General features: G+C 48.0%; 1 protein-coding gene across 1 annotated transcript; it reads right to left on the bottom strand.

The window, feature by feature from the left end:
* Window positions 1-3,498: 3,498 nt before the first annotated feature.
* Window positions 3,499-14,871, bottom strand: LOC118632687 (cytochrome P450 2E1). The gene is given in 12 exon segments (XM_036265918.1): window positions 3,499-3,559; window positions 3,561-3,687; window positions 4,448-4,589; window positions 5,373-5,560; window positions 10,346-10,476; window positions 10,622-10,632; window positions 11,635-11,675; window positions 11,678-11,810; window positions 12,228-12,238; window positions 12,241-12,388; window positions 12,633-12,747; window positions 14,813-14,871. Coding segments are annotated over 12 exon segments (1,167 nt in total).
* Between the last annotated feature and the right edge of the window lie 5,259 nt (window positions 14,872-20,130).

Here is a 20,130-nt window from a genome sequence, read left to right as displayed (position 1 = left end):
TGCAAGAGTATAATGTTAGCAATCCTCAGTGTGCGGGGAGTCTTATCAAGGCTACTGTGTGCTTCTGAGGTGTATTTCAAATCCACCAAAACGTATCGACCCTATTAAGGGCAATGTTGGGAGTCAAAGTCTGTGCACTTATGTCAAAATACAGTGGATTAAGTACCAAGATTCCTTGTCTTGAAAGACTCCCCCACCCCCAGGTAGGACAGTGAACGGTGGGGTTGGAGAGAGACCCATATAGGCGCCCAGTTTCCATGGAAGAGGAACATCCCTCAGTCGGAAATTCTCCCGTAGCTGGAGAGCTAAAGCATCAACCTGAAACCCAGACTCAGTTTTCTGGCTATGAGATGGGTCAGTCACACCTGTGTTACACAGGAACTGGCAACACCCTGCCCAGTCAAGCATCTCAGAAAGTTCATATATTCACCTGAATGAAATGGAAACATCACTTTTAAAAACTGCAATTCGACTAAGCCCATGAGTAGAACTAATTTTGTAGATTTTGTTCACAATAAAAAACAAACAAATAATTCAACTGATGAATAAAAGACTTTAACAACATGTAAAAAAAATCCAGAAAGCAAGAGATGGAGGGTAACTTTCTTATACTTATTGGTGACATGTTTAAAGCATTTTAAGCCCAGCCAGTGTGGCTCAGTGGTTGAGCGTCGACCCATGCACCAAGAGGTTGCCAGTTTGATTCCTGGTCAGGACACATGCTCAGGTTTTGGGTCCAGTCCCCAATGGGGGGTGTGCAGGAGGTGGCCAATTAATGTTCTTTCTCATCGATGTTTCTAACTCTCTCCCTTCCTCTCTCAAAATCAATAAAATAAATAAATCATTTCAAGTATATTCAAATACTTTTCACCTACTAGAAGTTCTAGTCAATGAAACAGGAAAGAAAAGGCATAAGAATTTATGCTAATGTTCTTTAGAAATGAATCTACAGATAAATTACAGAATGGATAAATGTATATAAAAGTTTGCTAAATAGAGTCAATATTTTTAAATTTTTTTTTCTTTATTGATTCTAGAGGGAGAGGAAGGGAGAGAAAGCTAGAAACATTGATGAGAGAGAACCTCCATTGCCCACTTCCTGCATGCCCCCCACTGGGGATCTGGCCCACAACCTGGGCATGTGCCCTGACTGGGAATCAAACTGGCGACCTCTTGGTGCATGGGTTGACGCTCAACCACTGAGCCACATTGGCTGGGCTAGAGTCAGTAGTTTAGAAAATCTAATTGATGTGTATATATCAGGGCACAGGACCCACAACAATGCCATTGAACCTATTTATTGCAAGAAAATGGTACAATATAACAATAGCATTAAAGTACGGCTATGCATCAGGTAAGGATAAGAATTTAAGCCAAAGGCTGCTAACAGCAACGTCTTGAGAGAGACGGGGCACAGACTCCAGCTTTCCTCTGCTGGGTTTGCTCATCACACTTGCTCTTGTCTGGAGCCAGCCATGTGTGCACAGAACACCTGAGCACCAGGGAGCCATGATGTTGCCATATAAGAGCCCTCCTGTGTTCTCACCAAGACTAGGTGAGAACCTGGTCAATCATGTATTCATGTCTATCAGTAAACAGTGATGACATGACAAGATGACAAAGATGACAAACTACACCCAAACTCAGCTCACACTATTATTCAGTACATTTCATGCCTTGGTCAGAGGTCTGTGCCCAGCAGGTACACATCTTGCTCCAGCAAAACAGCTCAGCTACTTGCAGCCATGCTAGAATTAAGCAGCAACAAGTAGCAAAATGAAATAAAAAAAAAAAAAAAGATATTTACAATAGCAATGCCATGCATCTAGGAATTAATGTAATGACAAGTGTACATGATCTCGCTCCCAAAACTAGACAGTTCACAGAAATTTTGAAAGACCTACATAAATGGAGATAGATCATATTCGTGAGTTGGAAACTCAAAGATGCCATTTCTGCCCACGGTGGTACATGAATCTATTGCAATTTCAATAAAAATTTTGCGGGTCTCTCATGTAAATACACAGGCCAAATATAAAATGGATATGTAAGTGCAAAGGATGCAAAAACACCACAATATCCAAAGGACACTGGCAACACAGCACACTGCAGAGTGTTGGTTGTTTCCTGAGGATGAATGCTACCTCGTCTCACCCCTGCTTTATTGAAATGATATTTAGATGAGACTTTGGACTTTAGACTTAAGAGTTGACATGCAACAAATTAAGACTTTTGGGCCTGTTGAGATTAAGATAAATGTATTTTGCATGTGAGGACATGAATTCTGGGAAGCTAGGGGTGTTCCCCCAAAATTTATATGTTGAAACCCTAATCCCAATGTGATTATATCAAGAGGTGGGGCCATTGGGAGGTCATTAGTTCATGAGGGTAGGCTCCTCATTAATGAGATTACTGCCCTGACAAGAAAAGGCCAAGAGAGCTCGCTAGCTGTTTCTACCACGTGAGGATACGAGAAGTCAGCCATCTGCCACCTGAAACAGGGCTCTCAGCACAGCCACACCACGCTGGCATCCCGATCTCAGACTTCCAGCCTCCATTTAGTAAGAAACACATTTCAGTTGTTGATAAGCCACCAGACTATGGTAATTTGTCATAGCAGTCGGAACTAAGCTATTTCTTCCCCTTTCTTTGTCCACCCCTCTCCTACTGACCCCTGTTTTCCCATTTGGCCAAATGTGGTTCATTTCTTAGACCAGGACTGATTTCCAAGGTAATATTACCTCCTGGCAGCGCTCACCCTTAAGGAGATAGCAGGACCGTAATAGCTGAGCCCTGGGAAACCACTACATAAACAGTTTTGAAGTGTGCTGACGAGGCCAACCTAAGACTTGATAACAGCCAGATGCCATTGCCCGGATCAGTTAAATGTTTATGTTCAAAAGGTCCCCACTCTCTCCCCCAACTTCTTCCATCACTTTTGAGCACTCTAGCACTTTCCTAAGGTATTCTCTCCAGTTGAAGTCCTCAAAGCAAATGAAGCAACATTTTCTTGTCTTTTTCTGCTGGAAGCAGTGTACTACTGTGTAGATGTGATGAGACCAACAGGCTCCTTTCAGAACGGGGCAACTAGGCTTCTTCAGTTTACTGATTTGCCAGTTTGTCAAATTTGGCTTCTGGTCGTGCCCCATGGTGGGTGAGATGGCAGTACAATGGGTCCAATGGCACCCTTATCCTAATCCCAGAACTTGGACTGTGTTCCCTTACACAACAAAGGGCCTCTGAATATGTAGTGAAGGGTGCTGAGACCGGGAGACTGTCCTGGGCTCTCTGGGAGGATCCTCGCAAGAGGAAGGCAGGCGGTCTGACACAGAGAGGGGCAGATGCTACAGCTGCTGGCTTTGAATCATGACTTGTTTTATTGAGGACAGTGCATGCGCAGTGCCTGGAAGCTCTGCATCTCTCGCCCCTCCCCCTCACACTGAACAGCAGAAAGTGGCTTCCATCATGCCCCTTTACCATCTTCAGAGTGCACATGCCTCACACTTGCGAGCGGGGGAGGACGCAGAGTTTGTAATGGGGTGGGATGCTGGCAAACCCATTCACAGGGGCTGAGGTCAATATCCTTGGGGTCAACGGGAGACTTCAAGCTAAAGTGCTGCAAAATGGTGGTGAAGAACAGAAACAACTCCATGCGAGCCAGGCCTTCTCCAACACACACCTGCTTTCCTGGAGAGACAAGAGTACACCTGAGACACAGGCAAGAGCCCAGTGGGAGAAGGCTGGGGTACGCTGCCATCCTAAAGCAGGGTGGACCCCTCTCTGCCCACTGAAAAGAAGCACAGAATGGATTTCAGGGTAAGAGTATCAGTGAGACATATTCAGGGATCTGCCTTCACACGACTCAAACACCAGGAGTCAGCTGCCTGAAGCAATGGTAGGTTGGGGTAGGGTCTCTCCCCACCCCATGCTCACCTCCATGTCCTATAGGAAAGAAGCCAATGCTATAACATCAAGTGCAAAGTTACCGAGCTGGTTATATGACCTTCCTTCACACCAACATCCGGGAGAAGGCCCTGGGAAGGAGACCCAGGGCCATGAGGTGACAGCCCAGGAAAGGCCAGATGGCCCCATGATGAGTCCAGCTAACCAAATGTTATATTTTGTTTAGTAATTCTATAAAAAATTAGGTAATACAGTTTTGAAAGATTTTTTTCCACTAAGTCCTATTAGATAAAGAGTTTTAGCACTGAATGACGTGAAAGGTCTACTGTATGGAAAAATAATTCATCCACAACACCTCATTCCCAGGACTTCTGGTGAAAGATGTCATTAACCTCTCTGAACAAGGAGGAGCATATTTGGGTGACACTGTGAATAGAAATAAGGAACACATTGCAGGTCTGGGATGATGGCAGATTACATGTGGAGCAGAGGGAAGGAATTCGGGACACATCCTTGGGGAGGGCTACAGCTGAACTCTTCTTACCTGTGGAAAATGCCTTGACATAGTCACTGTACTTGAACTTCCCTTGTTCATTCAGAAAATGCTCTGGCTTAACCTTCTCTGGATCAGGGAATTCCTGTTTGTCATTCAAGAGGGAGCCCAGTGTTGGAATGATGGCTCTGCCCTGGAAGAATAAAGGATTTCTTAGTCAAGTTAGCAAAATGTGCTTTGATCTGGAAGCCTCCAGTGAAGAAGGGTTTTTTTGTTGTTTTTTTTTATCCTCACCCAAGGACATTTTCTCATTTTTTTGTTCAGGTAGAGTGGGAGGGAGAGAGAGGAACCGAGAGAGAGAGAGAGAGAGAGAGAGAGAGAGAGAGAGAGAGAGAGAGAGAAACATCGATGCGAAAGGAACACATCGAGTGGCTGCCACCGCACGACCGACCAGGGCCGGGGACAAACTGCAACCGAGGTACGTGCCCTTAGCGGGAACCGAACCCGAGTCTCTCCGGACCACAGGCCGACGCTCTAACCGCTGAGCCAAACCGGCCAGGGCAAGAAGGGTGTTTTGAACTCTACCTTATAAACGAGATGTTTTCAGTCGGGGAATTGTTTGCTTGAGGACTAGACAGAAAGCACTCAGGTCAGGTTTAAGCAGCAGTGAGAGCTCTAAGCTTTTCGGAGGAGTTAAGGGCTGGGTGTTACCACTGTTGTTTGTTTTCTGGTGTTAGAATATGCCACCAACCCCAGGGACTGTCTCAGGAGTCCGTTTTCCATATTTCCCCCATTTCTGCAGTCACCATGTCCACGTGAGGACTGCTGGGGAAGTGACACTCTGCAGGGTGTGGGCGTGGCCTAGCCACACCTGCTGGAAGGAGGTGTCCTTGGGCCCTCCATCCTGTCCCTGGGCAGGATAGTGGCTGAGCTGGTGGGATGGTATTTGGGGTGTGCAGTTCAGCTCACACCTGACCTTGGGGATGACACAGCCTCTGAACACTGTGTCCTGAGTTGCTTCATGAAGCACGTTGGAGGGCACGAGGCTGATGAGCCGCAGAATCTCATGCATCACAGCATCCATGTAGGGCATTTCTAGCCTGTCCTTGATGGCAGCGATTCGGCTTGGCCCAATCACCCTGTCAATTTCTTCATGAAGTTTCGCTGCCAAGATATGAATGGAAAGGTGCAAAGTATTGACTCTAGGCTGGCTCAACATCTAGACAGCCATCCATCCACTCAGTCGGTGTTTCTGGAGTGCTTCAGGAATCCTGGATTATTGCACAACTCCACAAATGTCAGGGACAGCTAAGCTCGTCAGGTTATAGTCTGTTGCATGTTTTGGCATCCATTATCTTTTTTATTTTTTATTGAGGTATCACTGGGTTATAGCATTATATAAGTTTCAGGTGTACAACATTATAATTTAACATTTGTATGTACTACATTGTGCTCATCACCCAACGTCTACCACCACCCCTCACCATACAATTAACCCCCTAACCCGTGGGATATTAACTCCTTATCACATAAATGACTTGGAAATATCTTTTCCCATTCTGTAGGTTACCTTTCATTTAATTGATGGTTTCCTGTACTCTGCAGAAGCTTTGTAGTTTGACATCCTATTTGTTTATTCATTTTTGTTTCCCTTGCCGTTGGAGTCAAATCCATAAAAACATCACTTAGACTGATATCAAAGAGCTTAGCACATGTTTTCTTCTGCATATTTTATGTTTTCAGGTCTTACGTTCACATCTTCAATCCGCTTTGAGTTACTTTTTGTGTATGGTGTAATGTAGTGGTCTAGTTTCATTCTTTTGCATGTGGCTGTCCAGTTTTCCTAACACTATTTACCTACATAGGTCTCGTCCTTTTCCACCTCCCCTTTTATGTTTTTGTTGCCAAAACTATCCCGTTTTATGTGTTGAGTTTGTTACCAAATTAGAATAGTTATAGTTCTTTTTAATGCTTCCCCCTTTAACATTTGTGCTGTAATTTAGTGTTAAACACCCTATTCTGAAATAGTTTTGCAGTTTTCTGATTCTGTCTGTCTCTTTATCATCTTATTCGAAGTTTTGTGTAGTTTCACCTTTTCGTTTCAGGTAGAAGAGCTCCTTTCTTTAACATTTTTTTTTCTTTATTGATTTTAGAGAGAGAGGAAGGGAGAGGGAGAGAGGATAGAAACATTGATGAGAGAGAACATCAGTTGGCTGCCTCCCGCATGCCCCCACTGGAGATGGGGCCCACAGCCTGGGCATGTGCCCTGACAGGGAATTGAACCAACGACCTCTTGGTGCAGGGATCGACACTCAACCACTGCGCCACACCAGCCGGGCAGAAGAGCTCCTTGCAACATTTCTTACAGTGCAAGTCTGGTGAACTCCCTCTCTTCTGTTTGTCCGGGAAGGCCTTTATTTCTCCTTGATATTTGAAGAATAACTTTGCTGGATAGAATCTTGCTGGCAGGCAGTTTTTATTTTTCAATATTTAATATGTCATTTTACTCTCTCCTGGCCTATAGAGTTCTGCTGAGAAATCTGCAGATAGCCTGATGGGGGTAACTTTGTAGGTTTCTATCATTTTCCCCCTGGCTGCCTTTAAAATTCTTTCTATATCATTAACTTTTGACAGCTTTAAGGAGAAGGTCTTTTTGTGTTGAGGTAATTAGTTGTATTAGCTTCCAATACTCGTATGTCCAGATCCTTCCCTAGGTTTGGGAAGTTCTCAGCTATTATTTCTTTTTCTTTTCTTTTTTAAATTGATTTTTCAGAGAGAGATAGAAACATCAATCAGCTGCCTCCTGCACGTCCCCTGCTGGGGATCAAGCCCACAATCCAGGCATATGCCCTGACTGGGAATAGAACCGGGATCTCTCAATCCATGGGAGGATGCTCAATCCACTGAGCCACACCGGCCGGGCCATTATTTCTTTAAATATGTTATCTGTTCCCTTTTCACCCTCTTCTTATTCTGGGATACCCACTATCCTATGTTGCCTTCTTGAAAAATGGAGTCAGATAGTTCTCTTAGATTTTCCTCATTTTGAAAAATCTTAGGTCACTCTCCTCTTCCACGTGATTATTTCTAGATTTCTGTCTTCTCTCCCATGTGGTTGGCTCTATTTCCAGCGCTTTCGGATGCAGTTTTTATCTCATTTATTGAGTTCTTCAGCTTCAGGATTTTTGTTTGGCTCTTTGTGAGAGTTTTAGTCTCTTTGGTAAAGTGCTGTTGCTGTTCATTAATTTTATTCCCGAGTGCATTAAAAGGTCTTTCTGAATTTTCTTGTAGCTCGTTGAGTTTCTTCATGGCAGCTATTTTGAATTTGCTATCAGTTAGATCACAATCTGTGTCTTCAAGTTTGGTTTCTGGAGAATTGTCATTTTCTTTTTGTAATGCCACGTTACTGTGATTTTTCATGGTGCTTGATGAGTTGTTCCTCTGCCAATGCATTTGGAGTAGCACTTACCTCACTTAGGTAAGGCGTTTACTTTGATTCTCAGAGCGCAATAGGTTGGTAATGAGAGGCTTTCCTTTGTTTTCCAGTAGGTGGTGCTACAGCACAAGCTTTGGGTTTCTCGTACGTGAGTTGCTTTTGGTTGTTTGAGAACAGGCACTGTCCACCCTCCATTGCCTCTGCCAGAGGTGTAGCTGGTGCCTTGCTGATTCTTAATGCCTCTGAAGTTGCTGGTACCTTACTGCCGCCAGTGTCACTGTGGATGTGGGCATTGCTGCCAGGGTCACGAGCATCTCTGCTACGTCCAGGGCTGTCAGGTTTGAAGGCACCACCGTGGTCACAGGTTAGGGGCCAAGGGCATGGGCACCTCCATGGCAGAGGGACTGAGGCTGCAGACTCAACCACCACCACTCAGTTCCTTGTTGGCCTTCATGATCTCAGCTGATCATGACTAATTCAGTTCTTGTCTTTATGCCGGGAATAGAGAATAACAAAAGGGTCTATTAGGAGAGAATGCTCTGTATTAATGACTACCCCAGGCTGCTTTACTTCATGCTTCTAAGAAGTATGAAGGTGAGTGGGAGAATGAAAACAAACATGCACGTCTACCGCTTTGAGAACTTCTAGGAAGCAGGAGTCTGGAAGTCCCCATCTTTCTGGCAGAGGTAACGGCGACCTTTGGCAAGTTGCTCGGCCTCTGTGGGTTTGAGGTTTCCTGTGGGCCTTTATAATATGTAGCGTGAACTGCAAAGTTATGTACGGTATGGTATCCATGTAAAACACATAAAGCAATATGGATTGTATGCTGATACTTAATAAATGTTAAATGTATGAAGCCGTGCTCAGGGGTCAGGGGTAACACACAGCAGTTCGGGGGGGGGGGGCAGGAGGAAGGGCTTCAGCTGGCTCTGAACTTATTTCCTTTTCAAGAGCTCTGAAGTATGTACTGCATAGTGTTAATCTATGTTGAATTTGGCAATGGATGTATGGGTGCCAGTTGTTTATTTCCTGTCTTCTTCTTTATATTAAAAAGTTCTCATAATGTAAAACATTTGTGAGTCTATGGTTCCCCTGGTACAGAGTGGTCAGAAGTTCCCTTAGAACAGGCCCGTGGAGGGCTTTGCTCCACGGACTTCAGGCTCCTTTGTCATCTTTCTGTTAGAAGACGCAAAGCCTTTGGAGTCGGACGGACCAGGTCTGATCCTGGACAGCGCATGTGTCCATGTCCCTGGGGAAATTACTACGTATCCCATATCTACCCTCAAGAATACAGTGTCTTAAAGGGCTTGTTCCCATGCCTGGCACGTGGCAGGAGCCAAATGATTAACAGCAGCAGCGAGTATGGCTGGGGGTGGTGAGGAGCCCCTCGGAACAAGCCTTCCCCAGCTCTGTGCCCAGCCCAATGCAAGGTCAGGCTCCAGGCCTGAGCACTGGCCACTGAGATCGCCCTCACCCCAAGTGGCAGTCCCTTCCTCCCCCGTGGAGGTTGGCGCCGATTGGCCTGTTAACATATTGGTGCCCCTTACATGACCTCTCCTTGGCCCGTGTGGGTACTTCTAGTGCACAACCTTCCATGGTGTGGCCCCGGAAGCCATGTCTTCTCCTCCAGGGCACCCGAGTCCCACCTGGCCCAGGTGCTGGGGGGAACCCCTAGGAAGGAGGGAAGGGACTCCAGGGCAGCAGGCAACCTTGGAAAGCTTCTCCCTGCGGCTTTCTTCTTCTGATCCTCATTCTTTCTGGTAAGATATTCCGGAAGGGCCTCGCCTCTGCCTCGCCCTCCCTCCCTGCTCCACCTAGAAGGCCTGGTCTTACTCAGGGGCAATGCAGACATTACCTTGTGTCCTAAACAGGTTCTACTACGGAGCAGACTGCAGATGGCATTGCATTTTCCCACTCTGGTGCTGGGCTTTCCTGCAATCAGGGGTATCTGTGGGGTATGGGTGGACTGGTGTTCAAGAGTGCCAGGTGGCTGTCATGCACAAGGACACTTCCCCTCAAAGAATTTGGCGACTCTAAGTGTGTGGGAGACCATCTGCATGGCATCCATTCTGTTGCAGTCTGCTCTGCCGTCTCCCGCCCCAGGGCGGGGTCTCTCTGCATAGTGTCTGCATTCCTCTAGGTAATTGTTTACTCCATTCTTTGCTTATCATTTGTTCCACCTGGGGTATTTACTGGAATTTGCTTCAGGTGGGACACTCATTAACTGTTTCACCTGTTTTCCCCCTATATATTATGTGAACTCCCCCTGAATAAACGAGACTTGATCAGAATCCTGTTTTGTCTTCATTTCTCGTGTCTCTTGTCCCTCCTCATCCTCACTCCCCCTCTAGAGTCCTCGTTGCTCGACCTGCGGGACGGGTCATAAGCGTCAGTCCTGCACGGGTTAACAAGAAATGCCACTTGCAGACAGAAAGCTGAAGCATAATGCTGTAGGCTGACTGTCCAGGACAGAGAGCCACACAGTCCGGCTCCTTGCTTGTTAGTTGCCATACCTTCAACCTCCGGGTACTTCATGAGAATCAGGAGCCCGTATCTCAGAGTGGTGCTGGTGGTCACTGTCCCTGCAAAGAACAGGTCAGCCACAGTCACGGCAATGCTCTCCAAGGTGTACCCCGGCTCTGCGCTGTTTTTTCCCCGTAGATGTTAGAGACAGACAGGGACTTGGTGAGGGGACACCTTCAGGTGAACGAGAAAGAGACCCTTGTGTCCCTCAGCAGCAGAGAAGCCACAGCCCTGCTAGCTCCACAGAGAGGAAGGGGCAGGTGTGCACAAAGCGTTCCTGTGGAGACACAATCATCTCCATTGCACAGTTAGGGAAACCGAGCCCCCAAAAGGTTGTGGGATGGTATCCCTTGCCCAGGCCTTGGGGCTCTGTGCTCTTTCTGCAGCACCGAGGGCTGTCCTAGGGGGCGAGTGTCTTCCTGGTCCTGCACCATGACCTCCTGCAGCCTAGGACTGAGCTATGGGGCCTCTGCTACAACCCAGCACCGTTAGGTCCCAGGAGGCAGGGAAGTTACTGGGAAGCCGGACACCTGGAAAGGCACGGAGGAGTCCAGATGAGGGAGGAGGTTCTCAGATAGCCTGGGGCTGTTACCCAGGGAAGTATATACTGTCTGGAGCCACAAGGGCATCAGAGGAAAGGGGTGAAGTGTGACCCATCTGGGCTGGGGGTCCTAAGAGGCTGTCAGGTGGATGCTGGGTAGGCCTGGAACCCCTTGAAGTCATACACAAGTAGGAGTTCACATGCTGACGAGGAATGCTGAGGGCCTCTCCCCGGGTGAGACGGTCATGATTGAGAAGCACGTGTGGCTTTGGTCAAGGGCACGTACCTCGGTTGCAGTTCTGTCCCCAGCCCTGGTCGAGGTGGTGCGGGAGGCAACCAATCGATGTGTCCCTCTCACATCACTGCCTCTCTCTCTCTCTCTCTCTCCCTCCCACTCTATCTGAAGATAAATGGGAAAATATCCTTGGGTGAGGATTAAGAAGAAGAAGCATGGCCTGAGGGAGCCAATGTGAGGGGTCCCAAAGTGTATTCCACAGCCCCTGACAGTTTCCCCAAGAAAGACCACGGGGGACAGTGATGTGGTGTTGAAGGCAGCCAGGTGGGCTGGCTGTGTCTCAACACGTGTGGGAGCAGCGTGTGATGGTCATGCTGACGCCAGTGTGTTTGCATAAAACCAAAAGCATCAGAACGGGCAGTGTGGGCAGTCCGAGCACCAGCAATGCAGGTGATAGTATAAATCTGGAAGCCCGCCCCCCACACGCAGTCATCTCAGGACACCTTCTCCATTTCTATGAGCAGGCAGTCGATGAAGTCTCGGGGCAGGTGGGCTCCAATGACTGCTGGTGCTCCCTCACTCTTTCTAAAGCAGAGTCTTCTATTTCAGACACATTTCTCATCAGTTTTCTATGGCTTCCGGGCAGGTATTTTAGATAGCTTGAAAAACTGTTATAAAACTAGAAAGAAAGAGACAATTTCTTACTGTATAGACATATTTTTTCCTGGGTGCAACATAATTTTATGTACTGGACTAATACGTTTCTCCAAACCTAAATTTATGGCGGTCACTAATGTATTCCGTGCAGCATGTGGGCCCACAGTATTTGGGGGCACCCCTCTATTAGGCAGTGCACATTCTATGGGGCATGTGAGCACAGCACATGCCATGGTCCAGTGGGGACTCACTTTCAAGAAGGAAACGGTCAGTGTCTGGAGGTTAGCAGAGGGACATTGGGCCCTGGACGCCTCCAGAAGGAACATTCAGAACAGGCCCGGCTGTCCACCCCCCGGAATATCCCGTCTCCTGTTCCTACTGTAATTGCTGCAGCTGAAGATGACGCCGCCCGGTGAAGGGGCGGGAGGATCGGATTCACCTGCAGCCAGAAGTGCTGAGCAGGTAGAAGTTCTCATCAAACAAGGTCTGCATCCTCAGGCTTGTCCTGTCGTTGTAGTCAAAGTGCTTGCGGAAGGGGATGTCGGCGACGACGTCGCAGGGAGCGCAGCCCAGGAGGAAGGTGGGGTCGAAGGGCTGGCCGGGGGAACAAGGGAACCCGGGGCCACTCCGTCTCACAAAAGACAAGGATGCTGGAACTTATTTGGGTTTACTTTTCAGTGATCCAGGGGTAACAGATCAGCACCGTTGCTGCCCCTGCGACGCAGAGAGGACCCCGAGGTGTGAAATGATGTTGGCGGATGAACAACCAGCTGCTTCGGGCTGTCCGGTGGCCCGGGGCCCTGGCCAGGCTGCAGGGTGGTCCTGCCAGGCACCCACAGGCCCCCTCGGTCTTCCTGGGGGCTTCCAGCAGGAAGCGGAACCCCCTCTGGATCCGGACCTCGTTGCCCTGCGTCCCCACCCCAAGGTCACGGAGGGTGGTCAGGGAACACGCCGGTGTCCTTCAGGTGTAGCCATGATCGAAAACAATCCTAAGGGCGAGGGACCGCGGAGTCGCTGCCACACCCAGACCGGACGCCAGGGGGCAGCAGGAGCCGCGCCCGCGCCGCGCACCCGGGACGCCACGCGCGCGGGCTGGGGGCTCAGCTCCGGGGACCCTGCCTCTCGGCCCGCGGCTGCCCGGCCCTGTCTCGCTCTCCTCTCCCGAGTGTCTCGGTGCACACCCGCAATCCACTGTCGTTTCTTTCCCCAAGGGACGTGAAACCACGCCCGCCTCCTCTCTCCCGCGGGTTCCTGCGCGGCCGTCGGCTTTCATCCTCACGCCGCGGAACCCTCGCGCCGGCGAAGGGAGGGTCGCAGCTCCCCAGCGCGCAGACCAGCGGCGGGGCGCAGGGAGGGCGGGCGCGGGGCTCAGGGCGGCGGGCACCAAGCCGAACACAAGATGAGGGCCGAGCTGGGGGTCCTGGGTGCGGGTGCTTTGGTCTGAGCTTCAGGTTCTTGCGGGACTTTGCTCAGCGGGGACGCTGGGCAGAGGCTTGGCCGCGGGGGGAGCCTGGGAGACGCATCGCCCAAACCGTGGTTTTCACGGGATCAGCCGGGTCGGGCTAGCGAGGGGTGGGAGGGCCCAGGGAGCACCGTCCGGGAGTTGGGAGGACAGAGCCATGAGGTTGTGCTTGGGCCCTAGGGACACTGAAGCCATGAGAGAAAAGAGAAAGTACCATGGACCCCAGCAGGGAGCAGGCTGATGATTTAAAATGTTACAGGGAAGAGTGGTGTAGCAAGGCCTTTTGTCTTGCATTTTATTCAATGGCCGTTAGTTCTGTATGTCTTTTTGGTCCTTTATTCCTCTATTACTGTGTGTGTGTGAAATAGATATTTTCAGGTATGCTACTTTAATTTAATAGTTAAAAAAAATAAACTATATCAAACAGCAAGTGTTGGCGAGGGTGTGGAGAAAAGGGGACTCGAGTGCACTGCTGGAGGGAATGCAGACTGGTGCAGCCACCATGGAAAACAATATGGTGTTACCTCAAAAAATTAAAAATTGATCTTCCATTTGACCCAGTGATCCCACTTCTAGGAATATACCCTAAGAAGCCTGAAACACCAGTCAGAAAGAATATATGTACCCCCATGTTCATAGCAGCACTATTTACAATAGCTAAGATCTGGAAACAGCCCAAGTGTCCATCAGTAGACGAATGGATAAAAAAGCTGTGGTACATATACACAATGGAGTACTATGCAGCTGTAAGAAAGAAAGCTCTCTTATCCTTTGAGACTACATGGAGGGACCTGGAAAGTATTATCCTAAGCGAAACAAGCCAAACAGAGAAAGACAAGTATCATATGATCTCACTTATTTGTGGAATATAATGAACATAACAGTGTGAGGAATGGGGTAGTCCCAGAGATGGGGAAGTGGGGTACAGACTGACAATCCCCAGAAGAGGTGGTGGTGGGGGAGAGATAAACCACAGAACTTATATGCATGTATGCATGAACAATGGACATGGACAACAAAGCTGGGGACAGGGCAGGGAGGGAGGGGGAGGGTGAATCAGTGGGGGGAAAAGGAGAAACATCCGTAACAAAAATAAATTAATTAATTAATAAAAAAGCTATATATCCATGTAGATTATATTATAATGTAATGTAATACAATATAATATTAATATAAGGCATAACTTTCCATAATATACCACTCCACCCTGACTCTCAGAAATTTTAGTTTCAGAATATTGGTTTAAAAACTTTTTAAAAATATGTTTTTATTGACTTTTTAGAGAAAAAGGAAGGGAGAGAGAAATAGAAACATCGATGTGTTTCACATTGATCGACTGCCTTCTGCATGACTCCTACTGGGGATTGAGCTCGCAACACAGGCATATGCCCTGACCAGGAATGGAACCAGGACCTCTCAGTCCGTGGGACAACGGTCAATCCACTCAGCCACACTGGCTGGGCTATTGGTTTTAAATTTGTTCACAGATATTTTCTCCTGTCTCATAAATCAATTTTAGCTATTTATAACCACCTGATTAATATCTGCCTTGAAACACTCACTTTACTGCGTCTTCACCTGTTAACTGCTGTGCGATATCTCGATTCCTGTTGCTAGACATGTAAAATCCATGCTCAGCCAGGCGTTACGCAGAGAACACGGATTACATGAGGGGCACATTTGGAAGATTCATGGAGCCCTTTTCCCCCAGAAGATGCTGGGCCGTAGGGTCCCCAGGCTACGGATAGTGGAAAGGGTGTGGAGTAGAGACGGGGTTGAAACTATGCCCAGAAAAGTTGATTTAACAAATCTCTCCTGGAAAAGTTCTCTTCTTTGGTGTGGTAAAAGGGTTGAGAACCCCAAGATAGAAACTGGCCCAGACATGTATATAAGGTTTAATGCATTCTTGGAAAGAAAAAAAAAAAGACCTTGACAAAAGCCAAACATTTTTTCCAAGTAAAACAAAAGCAGAGCACACACAACAGCACAGTGTCCAAAGGGCGGGTCGGCTTGGCCCGTAACAAACGTCCCCCCTTCAAAGGGACGGGAGGTCTGTGTGTGTTCTTTCGCCTGGCGCTGGGCTCCGCCTCCGTCTCTGAGCTGTTGTGCAAGACCTGGGAGCAAGCCACACTGTACCTGTGTGCAATGTCAGCCACTCTGGCTTGAAGAAAGAGCCCCCCTGAATTCTGTAGGGTGGCTGCAGCCCACCAAGACTCCAGAGACAATGCCAGTTAAACCCCTGAAAACAAAAGGTCTTTCAAAGTGAGTGGCAAAAGCATTTCTTTGAGGTAGAAAAACAGCTATTTGGGAAGCACTGGTTCAGGCAGAAGCCCGACGAGTGTTCCGCTGAGGTATTTAGGAGAGGGGAAGGAACAAGGACAGCCACAGCAGGAAGGCACAGCTACAGGTGCAGATAACCTGACATGGCGTAGCGATGCGAATTCTAAACAACGTTTCCCGTTTTCATTCCTGTAGTCACCATATCTGCTTTCTTCTTATGTTGCAAACATTTCTTTGGGGTTAGTCTAAAGTTCTTTTTTGCCCAGTTTTCACTTTCCAAGGTTTGAGGCATAAGATGTACCAGGCAGTTCCTCTGGGATGGTGAATCTATCTCCATGTTAAAGTGGCTCCGTTCATGCTGTTTTTTTTCACAGCACACCAGAGGTGGTGGGACTTGGCAACTGAGGGGTCCAGGGACGGGGCAGTCATGCCTCTGTGAGCTGGTGGACCCAGAGGGAGGGCTGGCCACTGTGGTGCCCACCAGAGGGCGCTAGAGAAGACATATTTGATACATCTAAAAGAATGTGTGAAGTATTCTTACGTAAATATAAGGTATAAAAAGGTATAAGGTATAATGAACAGCAAGCAACCCAAAGCTAACCCAAACACTACAACCTGCCTTCTATAACATCCAATTGCCTCCCTCCAGAGGTAGCCACAGTCCTGAATTTTGCTTCTGATATTCTCTGTAGCTTTCTATTTTTTATATTGTTTATTTTTTTAAATATATTTTTAATTGATTTTAGGGAAAGGGAGAGAGAGATAGAAACATTGGTGATGAGGAAGACATCAGCTGGCTGCCTCCTGCTCACCCCCTACTAGGAATTAAGCCTGCAACCTGGGCACATGCCCTGACCGGGAATAGAACTGGGGACCTCCTGGTGCATTGGTTGATGCCCAACCCCTGAGCCACACTGGCTGGGCTGTTTAATTTTTCTTAATTTTGAATTTCTGAAAGTGATTTTAGAGCACTTATATTCTCTGAAGCCTGAACTCTAAACGCATGACTCCATGTCCCATCTGCTATCCTGTCAGATTATTCCTGAGCTCTTGCTGTTGCCAAGTGTTCTCACAATGTTACTGGATGGAGCCCGGGCTCGAAGTGGGTCTGCCTCGGGCGGCCAGTAGTGTGTGGGCTCTTGACTTCCTACAGGAAAGATTTCACAATATGAGTCCCGGTGATTTTGAGAGCACATTTATTAAAGCTGGGGACAGTGAAACAAAGGGAGGGCTTAGTGAAAGGGTTAATGATGCTTAACAAAATTAAACTCCATTCTGACCAGTTATTCCTGCACATAAACACCCGAGCAGTTTTCTGAAAACCTTGGGACTGACACCCAGAGGAACCATGAAGATAAGGGGTTAATGGTGGCCTTGGGAAACTCGGAGGGACCATAAAAAAGAAAGAGATTAATAATGGCCCAGACCTCCACTGAAACAGACTCCTCCTTACCTCTGAGACAGCTTGGTTCAGCCCTGGCACCAAAAAGCAGTGCCGAGAGAATGTGGGGTTTTTTTTGTTTGTTTTTTTTTGTTTTAATGTAGTTTTTTTAGTTTCTGTAGTTTGTATCTATAAAAGCCAGAAAACAAAAACATTTTGCAGCCTGCACCCAGGTGCATGCAATAAAGCCATTTTGCTCTACACTGGCCTTGCGTTGTGGATGTGATCTCCCGCTGGCTCAGACTTTTGACTTAGGATAGAAAAAGTATCAAGAGAGAGCCTAGGTGGGGTTGCTTTGGCCTCTAGAAATGCTGGAAGAAAGCAGTGGACCACACTGGGCTGCGTGAGCTCAGTGAGAAGTAACAGTCACAGGCACAAGTGAGCCAAGGTTGGGCTGCTGTTAGCTCACTGGAAAGTCAGAGAAAAAGGGGGCCTTGGAGACAGGTTCAGGGGGTAAGCCTGGGATGAACCACTGTTGCCCAGTGCTCCCCTGGTTGCAAGACTTGTGAGAACCCTTCAAATTTAGGAGAAAGAGAACAGAGATACCTAAGGGAGAAAGTCGTGGGCGCAGAGACAGCATTCACTGGGTCCTTCGACTTCAGGCTTTTTTCTTTCTTTAGCTGGTAGGAATCCCAGGGGAGGTCTCGGAGGAGGGTCTTTAAAATATTTTTTTCTTTATTGATTTTAGAGAGAGAGGGAGAAGGAGAGAGACATAGAAACATCGATGAGAGAGAACATCAATTGGCCACTTCCTGCTTGCCCCCCCCCCCCCTGGGGATTTGGCCCACAACCTGGGCATGTGCCCTGACTGGGAATTGAACCAATGACCTCTTGGTGCATGGGCTGACACTCAACCACTGAGCCACACTGGCCAGGGGTGGGGGTGGTGGCAGAGGGCCTTTCTGGTCCTCGGACTGATGCTCTAACCGCTGAGCCAAACCGGCCAGGGTGTGTGTGTGGGGGCTCTTAACAGAATATTTCCAGGCATGTCCTTCAATATGCTGATTCATCAAAATGTGTGTGTACAGGGGGCAGGGTTATTTTCTGGTTAGTTTCATTTTTAAAGAATGTCATTGAAGAGGGACCAGGACCGAGGCCAGTCTGCCTGGGGATGGTCTGGAATGTGTAAACTATTTGCTCCTAAGTGTCCTTGGTTCGGGAAGATAAAACCTTGTGATTCATTAGCTGGCCATAAATTGCTCAAGATGTTTGAACTTCTGTTATTATTTTGTCTCAGTTTCCCTTATTCCATTTGTCAAGGGATTCCCATAGCTTCTTTTTTTTAAAAAATGTTTTTTATTTACTGATTTTTAGAGAGAGAGGAAGGGAGAGGGAGAGAGAGACAGAAACATCGATGAGAGAGAACATCGATTGGCTGCCTCCTGCATGCCCCCCACTGGGTATCGGGCCCACAACCTGGGCAGGTGCCCTGACGGGAATCAAACCAGCGACCTCTTGGTGCCTGGGTCAGTGCTCAACCCCTGAGCCCCACCGGCCGGGCTCCCTAGCTTCTTACTGTCCATCCTCAACTTGTTCACTCATGGTTCCTGGAACACCTTGCAAGAGTATCTCTAGACCAGGTGTGTACATGGGCAACGTAACACATGATCCCACATCATTCCTCAGGTATTTGAATCCATTTACACTCTTACCAGTGTGTCTAAGTGGTCCTGTTGACTCACAGCCTCTCCAACACTTAACACTAATAGATTTCTTAATTTTCTCCATGTAGTGAGTATAAAATGGTATTTAATTGTGGCTCAAATTTGCATTTCTCTGATTATGAATGAAGTGAAGAATCTCCTTATGTATGTCTATTCACCAAAATTGTAGCCTCTTCTATGAAATGCCTGCTCATGTGCTGGGCTCTCCTGTCTTGTAGAGTTTCTGTCATTCGGTGTTTGTGGGAATGCTTCATATTGGTTAGTGGTACTTTTTCAGTTATCTGAGTTGTAATGATTTTTTCCCCACTCTTTGGCTCATCTTTTCACAGTATTTGTGGTTTTATTTATTTATTTATTTATTATCCTCACCCGAGGACATTTTTCCATTTTTTGTTCAGATAGAGTGGGAGGGAGGGAGGGAGGGAGAGAGGGAGGGAGAGAGAGAGAGAGAGAGAGAGAGAGATGTGAAAGGGACACATCGAATGGTTGCCACCCGCACGACCAAACCAGGGCCAGGGACAAACTGCAAGTGAGGTACGTGTCCTTAGCAGGAACTGAACCCGGGTCTCTCTGGTCCGCAGGCCGAAGCTCTAACCGCTGAGCCAAACCGGCCAGAGCTATTTGTGGTATTTTTTAAATAAATAGACATTTTGAAATTATCAGTCTTTTAGCCCTGGCCAGTGTGGCTCAGATGGTTGAGTGTCATCCCATACACTGAGAGGTCACCGGTTCAATTCCATGCCAGGGCACATGCCTGGGTTTTGGGGTTCCCAGTAGAGGGCGTGCAGGAGGCACAATATTTCTCTCTCTCTCTACCGCTCCCTTCCTCTCTCTCCAAATCATTAAAAACCTATTTTAAAATTATCAATATTTTATTTGGGGGTTAGCACTTAGGAGGGATTAAAAAAATATCTTCTTAACCCCAGAAAGACCAGAAGGACACTTGGCACTTGCAGCTTTACCTTTCACATCTCCACCTGAAGTCCACGTGGAATTGATTCTTCCACGTGTGGTCGGGCCGAGGTCGCAGTGGGGAGAGACTGTGTTGAAGCCCAGGTAGGATTTGGGTCCCAGGAATCAGCAGCAGGTACAGTGAGGGGCTGTTTCTGGCCAGAAGATGAAGTTTGCCTTGCCGGTAGCATGTGAGGGCTTGAACCAGGCGGCCATGGTCTGAGGGAAGGACTGTGGCACACCCGTGGGGCCGTGAGGTTGTGGGGCAGGAGGCCTAGGTAGACATAGGGCGCGTGGGAAATGGTGATGCTATGGAAGACCAGGGTCCAGAGAGGCCTTGGGGAAGGTTTAGGGTCATTCATGGGGGTCACCCAGGGTGATGCAAGCGAAGCACCCACCAGGACTTGGGGCCAAAGCTCTGCAGATGAGGTGTGGGTGGGAGCACAGGGTCTAGGTTCAGGCAAAGCCAACCGGAGGCTGCCTGCGCTCGGGAGGGTAATTCCCGAGTGAAAAGGGAGAGGAGTGTCCACAGGGCGTGCTTGAC

This window comes from Molossus molossus, unplaced genomic scaffold (genome assembly GCF_014108415.1).
Source record: "Molossus molossus isolate mMolMol1 unplaced genomic scaffold, mMolMol1.p scaffold_m16_p_17, whole genome shotgun sequence".
Lineage (NCBI taxonomy): Eukaryota > Metazoa > Chordata > Mammalia > Chiroptera > Molossidae > Molossus > Molossus molossus.
This window is presented reverse-complemented; position numbering and strand designations above follow the sequence as displayed.